Source organism: Tachysurus vachellii, chromosome 13 (assembly GCF_030014155.1).
Source record: "Tachysurus vachellii isolate PV-2020 chromosome 13, HZAU_Pvac_v1, whole genome shotgun sequence".
Classification (NCBI taxonomy): Eukaryota; Metazoa; Chordata; class Actinopteri; order Siluriformes; family Bagridae; genus Tachysurus; species Tachysurus vachellii.
In genome coordinates this window covers 22223969-22231468 of record NC_083472.1, presented here as the reverse complement: position 1 = coordinate 22231468, position 7500 = coordinate 22223969, and the positions used below count along the sequence as shown (strand labels likewise).

The 7500-nt window shown below is 37.7% G+C and overlaps 1 protein-coding gene across 2 annotated transcripts in view; it reads left to right on the top strand.

Moving 5' to 3' along the window:
* LOC132855952 (A disintegrin and metalloproteinase with thrombospondin motifs 2-like) overlaps positions 1-7500 on the top strand; it is a 151597-nt gene that overhangs the window by 116763 nt on the left and 27334 nt on the right. For both annotated transcript variants that reach the window (XM_060885252.1, XM_060885253.1), the window contains one exon: positions 2112-2195. In XM_060885252.1, the coding sequence (XP_060741235.1) occupies positions 2112-2195 (84 nt within the window). The remainder of the gene's footprint in view (positions 1-2111; positions 2196-7500) is intronic.

Sequence of the window (7500 nt, the reverse complement as noted above, 5' to 3'; positions counted from 1 at the left end):
GGCTACATATGAAAATATCATGTAAACCGCCCTATCAGAATTATTGGCACCTTTCACCAAACCACATGAACAAAAATAATTGTACTGTATACAGAAATATTGTTAAAACATTCTATCTATCTATCTATCTATCTATCTATCTATCTATCTATCTATCTATCTATCTATCTATCTATCTGTCTATCTGTCTATCTATCAATCCACCCACTGATCGATCTATCTATCTATCTATCTATCTATCTATCTATCTATCTATCTATCTATCTATCTATCTACAGTGTCTCTATCTATCTATCTATCTATCTATCTATCTATCTATCTATCTATCTATCTATCTATCTACAGTGTCTCTATCTATCTATCTATCTATCTATCTATCTATCTATCTATCTATCTATCTATCTATCTATCTATCAATCCACCCACTGATCTATCTATCTATCTATCTATCTATCTATCTATCTATCTATCTATCTATCTATCTATCTATCTATCTATCTACAGTGTCTCTCTATCCATCTATCTATCTATCTATCTATCTATCTATCTATCTATCTATCTATCTATCTATCTATCTATCCACCAATCCACCCACTATCTATCTATCTATCTATCTATCTATCTATCTATCTATCTATCTATCTATCTATCTATCTATCTATCTATCTATCCACCAATCCACCAATCCACCCACTATCTATCTATCTATCTATCTATCTATCTATCTATCTATCTATCTATCTATCTATCTATCTACAGTGTCTATCTATCTATCTATCTATCTATCTATCTATCTATCTATCTATCTATCTATCTATCTATCTATCCACCCACTATCTATCTATCTATCTATCTATCTATCTATCTATCTATCTATCTATCTATCTATCTATCCACCCACTGATCTATCTATCTATCTATCTATCTATCTATCTATCTATCTATCTATCTATCTATCTATCTATCTATCTATCTATCTATCTTAAAACATTTTCTTTTGGAAAACTCAAAATAAATGTAAATAAATTTAAACTCTGATATTAGTCTTGTCCTGTTATGAAGTTGCACACATAATCCTAACGTCATCTAATCACATTCGATGAGATTACTGTATGAATTTGATACGAGTGAAGCTCATATTTTAAAGAGAATCTCACTTGACCTAGAATTCTTTTCATTACGTTTAAAAGGCCTGGTTTTGTTCCTAAGGTCTACATTTCCACAAAGTCTAAAACGTTTCATTGCTATAACGTGAAGGAAATCACCCTCCAGTGTCACCTAAATGAGGATGAGGTTCACTTTTGAGTCTGGTTCCTCTCAAGGTTTCTTCCTCTTCCATCTAAGGGAGTTTTTCCTCACCACAGTCACCTCAGTCACCTCAGACTTGTTCATTAGGGATAAATACAAACACATTTAAATATAAGTCTAAGATTAATCTTAAATTTTTGTATTATATTAATCTTTATATTCACTTTTTGTTCTGTAAAGCTGCTTTAAGACAATGTCTATACAAATAAAATATAATTTTGAATCTGTTTTTTTTTTGGTGCCTAGACGACTAGCACAGATAACTGTGAAAAACGTTTATAGACATAACATAATTATGACAATTATGTGTTGTCCAGGCATCGTTTTAACAGTTTTGTTAGCGCACACCAACTCTAAATATATTTTAACCCGCCCACTTGAAGCCATTCATCAGAAATGTGTGTGACATTATTTATTTCTAATTTATTATGTTTGTTTTTGGAAACTTTTTTTTTGGAATTGTTGTTCTTGGAAACTTTTATTTTGAAAGAATTGAATAAAAATGAATTCTACATCATCTCTGGAAAAATTGTCTGTAGTGTGTGAGTGCGTGAGTGAATGAGTGTGTGTGTGTGTGCCCTGCGATGGGTTGGCACTCCGTCCAGGGTGTATCCTGCCTTGATGCCCGATGCCGCCTGAGATAGGCACAGGCTCCCCGTGACCCGAGGTAGTTCGGATAAGCGGTAGAAAATGAATGAATGAATGAATGAATGAATGAATGAATGAATGAATGAATGAAATTCTACATCACTGAATCTGAGCCCTGGATCCAATGTAGGTCTGTTTTTTTTTTATCTCTTCAGGTGAATGAAATCTACCACGACCATTCTCTGGGAGCGCGGATTAATGTGGTTCTGGTACGGATTGTCCTGGTAGATGCCAAAAAGGTAAATCTGCATGTCATTGTGCATGTTATTCTTATTCTCTATACATTTTCTCCACAGCGGTTAAAGCAACATCTGAGACAACTGCTTACGTGGTTTTCTCTAATTTCACAGACATAATGATAAATTCTAGCCTGTTTTCTTTTCCATTATGTACAAGAAAGAATACTGGCATGATATCAGACAAACAACTCATTCCTGTATTTGGTTATCATGGTTGATATAGAAATGATATCATTGTAGTATTGTATTACATAATCATCTTTACTATCTGTATATCATGCTAGTGCTTCAACATAGATATTATTGATTTTATAGCTAGTTATCTGTCTAACACCATCTGGCAAGTTAAATACTCTCAAAAGTGACATTAAATTACATTAAACATAAATTTAAATCTAAATCTTAACCATAAGACCAACTTTTAACAATCCTTACATAGTAGACAAATAAATGCTATTTACAAATATTAAGTACTATTAAGTATATCAAGCTGACTAACTAGCTTCTGTAGCTAACTTTCCAGCTAAGTCATGTAGCTACTGTAGTAAGTCACATAGATGACCTAGCAGGTCACATTAAATTAGCTAAATTCGATCCAATTTAAATGGATTTACAAATCTTCAGTTTCTGTTGTTGTTTATGTTGAAACATAAAAATTCTAGCTAAAAGCTTCTAGCTTTCACTGTTAGCTACATATTTACTTTATTAATAGCTTATTAAAAGTAATTTTATTAGCAAGTTACATACTGATAGGTCTCCATTTACAAGTATTACACTTTTAAAATAGTAAAATTATTAGTAATAAAAGACTTTTACTTTCAATATTAATTACATGATGTGTGCATAAGTTACTTAAAAATTTGAATTTACTTAAAAAAAAATTTCCAGCTTCTCAATACTAGGATTCACACATGCAGTTTGGTTTTATATCAATCTGACTAACATAGCTATCTGGCTATCTACCTGTATCTAAGTCATTTACCTTGCAATTTATATACATTTTTTGATAAGTCACATTAATTTAGCATAGTTATCAATTAAAAATCATTTGATATTACATGATATTTACTTAGTTAAATGAATTTGCTAGCTTCATAAATCTAGTTGATGTAGTAGAATATCAGGCTGACTATCTAGCTATGTAATGTAACGCAATTTAATCTCACACACACACACACACACACACACACACACACACACACACACACACACACGGCTAGCTAAATTCATAACTGTTAGCATACACATTTTCACACACATGTTTTTTAAACACTGAACAAAATGATTAACCCAAATGATGATGTTGCCTTAATAATTTGCTGAAATGTAGAACACACACACACATACACACACACACACACACACACACACACACAATGCCTCAGATGGACACTCTCCGATACTAGGCCATGTTTTTCTGATGGACTGGACAAACTGAAACTAAAAGCTTGTTGTTCCCAGAGGGAACGTTTTTAAAGTAGCACACCTTCACAGCTCTGCACCAAAATCACACAGAACACCGATTTTATGCAGCTGGCTCCTGGATGCCCACCCTGATCCCCATCCTTTACCATTTCCCAGTGGAATGCAGAAAAGCATTATGGGAAGTAGATACAAGATAAACAATCAGTGATGGTGCTTTCTCATTCATGTACACAGAGCTGTAAAAAAAAAAATTATTCCTCTCTTCCTGCTTGGTGTAAGTGGAGATGAGATGAGAGGATGTCGTGAGATCAAGTGACACACTAGCCCAGTGTTATCTCCACCTTGATGGGCTTCCAAGAGCCATCTGATTTCTGGCATTCGCATACAAAAACACTCTCAATAAGAATTAGCATCGACTGAGTTTAAGGTTCATGACCTCAAGAATCAAGGTCAGCATCCAAAGGATTCGACTTATGATTAATCAGCAGGTTCTGCTCTAGTTTGGCATGAGACTGACATACGTCTGTAGAAGGTTTCATTCCTTTTCATGTGCCCTGTTTTTTATTTTCTACTAGGAAATAGTTCAGTAGTTCAGTTTAATAGCTAGCAATGGCCATTTTGTTCTTGGTTACATACACTCTTAAAAATAAAGGTTCTTAAATGGTTCTTTGTGAAGGTGTATAGTTCTGTGAAGAACCTTTAACATCCCTGGAACTTTTCCTCCAGGTACTCAGGTTTCAATCCTCACTCCAAAGGCATTCATTGTTGTCTGAAAGGAATCTTTAATTATCCATAATGTGAGTGTGTGCACTTGAGGGGATGTGGTAGCTCAGTGTTTAAGGTGTTGGGCTACTGATCGGAAGATCATGAGTTCGAACCCCAGGTCCACCAAGCTGCCACTGCTGGGCCCCTGAGCAAGGCCCTTAACCCTCAGTTGCTCAGTTGTAAGTCACTCTGGATAAGGGTGTCTGCTAAATGCCGTAAATGTAAACTTGAGATGGCATCACATCCAGAGTGTCCTAGAACCTTGTTTTCCCAGAGTCGCCTGGGATATACGTACTCCAGGTTCCCCACAACCCTTGGAAGGATCAGCAGTACAGAAGATGGATAGATGATTATTATTATTTGGGTAGCATGACAGTCACAGCTTCAGGGTTCTATGCTGAGATCAGGTTACTCCATATTTTTTTGACCTTTGCACCTTTGTAACCAACCCAGTGACCTCGTGTAAAACCACAGTCCTTCTGATTTCTTTATCCCAGGACATCTGATATACAGCATGATGTGATTCTCTGGACAAGCATACACAGCATTGGGGCAGATGGCATCTCTTGTGCTGATTTGGAGCCACTGTCATTCTAGATTAAACCAAATAACACGAACTGTCCCACATTTACCTGCCAGCCAAATCCAGATCTACAGAGATTTGCTTCTCTCTGTCTCTAAACCGTTAAACCTTTGTCTCTCATTTCCATCTTATTCTATCACATAACCGGTCGCAGATACCTATGGATATAATTTCATCAGATCCATCCTTCTATTTCTCATCCATTTCATGTCTTCATACACTGTCTTTGCCTCCTCCTTGGGCCCAATCAGCATGCAGCCCTGCCTGTCTCACCAGCAGGCTGTCCATCATCCCCAATTACTCTGGCAACCGTTGCCGGCGGCAGCAGTGCAAACTGATCAACCAAGTGACCCCGAGTACCTTAAACAAGGTTCCTACATCACACATTTGCCTTCCCATCTGCTTTTTGGAGAAAGAGAGAGAGAGAGAGTGTGTGTGTGTGTGTGTGAGAGAGAGAGAGAGAGAGAGAGAGAGAGAGAGTGTGTGTGTGTGTGTCCTTGGGCTGACACACCACAAAAAGGCTTGAGAGAAGATGAGACTGTGTGTATTTGGCCAGTTTTATAGTAGCAGAGATTAGGAGATTAGAATAAGGAGATTAGATGGAGAGTTAAAGCCAGTTACATCTTAATCAGAGTCGGTGTGTTTTATCAAATGTCTGGTATGAAAGACCAAACAATGTCTCGTCATATGAACCTACTAACGAATAATGAAACATCTCCGGAAGCCCATAAAACATTTACGGCTTTGCCTTTAAAGGAACAAAGCAGCGTTACTTGAAAAACATAGAAGTATTTTGTGTGTATTTTGTGGCATTTTTCAATAAGATGATATCCTATAGGGGTCACGGTGGCTTAGTGGTTAGCACGTTCGCCTCACACCTCCAGGGTTGGGGGTTCGATTCCCGCCTCCACCTTGTGTGTGTGGAGTTTGCATGTTCTCCCCGAGCCTCGGGGGTTTCCTCCGGGTACTCCGGTTTCCTCGACCAAAGACATGCATGGTAGGTTGATTGGCATCTGGAAAATTGTCCGTAGTGTGTGTGTGTGTGTGTGCCCTGTGATGGGTTGGCACTCCGTCCAGGGTGTATCCTGCCTTGATGCCCGATGACGCCTGAGATAGGCACAGGCTCCCCGTGACCCGAGGTAGTTCGGATAAGCGGTAGAAAATGAGAGAGTAAGAGAGATATCCTATAAGTGTTTTATTCTTCTGACACAACAGTAGTTTGCCAATACCTGATGATGTACTTTTTATTCATTTATTGTTGGATTTTTGGAACATTTCAGAGGCAAGTTAACCCTCACAATATAGCAGCTACTGTATAAACCGTTTATCTCGCCATGTTACCGAGTCCTGAAGATGTTCCTCTGGCTAAGAAAGATAGTAGAAAGTAGTTTAAAGACTTGTAGACGATATAAACATACAGAAAAAACTCACAATAGTAACAGTATTCTGTTTGTACAGTACACATCTCAGTTAGAAGAGATCCATGTGCATAAATCCTACATTTAATGAAGACTTCACGCTGGTCGTTGTGGGAGCATATAATTATACGCTTCTGTATTTCTGTGTGAAATCACAGCACAACGTTTTGTCAATCTTTTCATTACTAGCGTTGTGGGGCATCCGACGTACATCCGCAAGTCCCCTGTGAATTAGCAGTTACTGTAGAAACGATAAATATTAAAATAAACCCGTGATTTGATATGCTGTCAGAACAGATGCTGTATAAGACGAATCAACATCTCCTGAGCAGTCAGATTTGTGAAGATAACCCATAATTCCCTAAAGATCAATATCACTAAACATATAATGATTTTATTATTGACCACGTTGGTGTATGGAATGAATCTGGAAAATAACAGCGTTATTAAGCCATCAAACCAGAAACAGTGAAATCCTTCCTTCAGTTTTTTTCTTCGGCTGAAATATTAAATAAGCACTTACTAAAATAGTCTTCTGCTATTTTAGTAAGTGATGATAGCGTGATTAACACTACGAGTGATGTTAAGAGTGACAGCTTTGGTGCGAGTGTCGGTTTCAGCACTCGGATTCACCACAGCAACGTCGCTCTCTACTGGCCAGACGTGGTCACCGCACTCGTTTTTAAGCATCAAGGTCCATGAACTCGATGGCATGGACTGGAAGAAAAGGCGGTTTCAGGACACACATCTGGAAAGGATCTTCTGCTTGCGGTGGCCACGTCACAGCACAAGTCGAATTACTGTCTAATGTTTTGAATCTACGAAGTGCACGCTCGTCGGCTCGGGACGGCGGCGTGATGTGATCCGTGTGTCAGAAGATTTCATGTTTTCTAAATTTAACATTAGGTACAGCAAAGACACGACCGCTATCGACGTAAACTAATGACCTACTGTACTGTATATAACCTAAAGTCTTTATCAGGAGAATGAATGTGGTATTGTTCTGTGTGCACAACGGTTTAAAGCAGAACAGACTGCATTTTGGGCTCAGTGGGATCATTTTCCTTCCAGATGTTATGAAACAAGTCAGGCAGCTTTTTTATAATGAACTTCA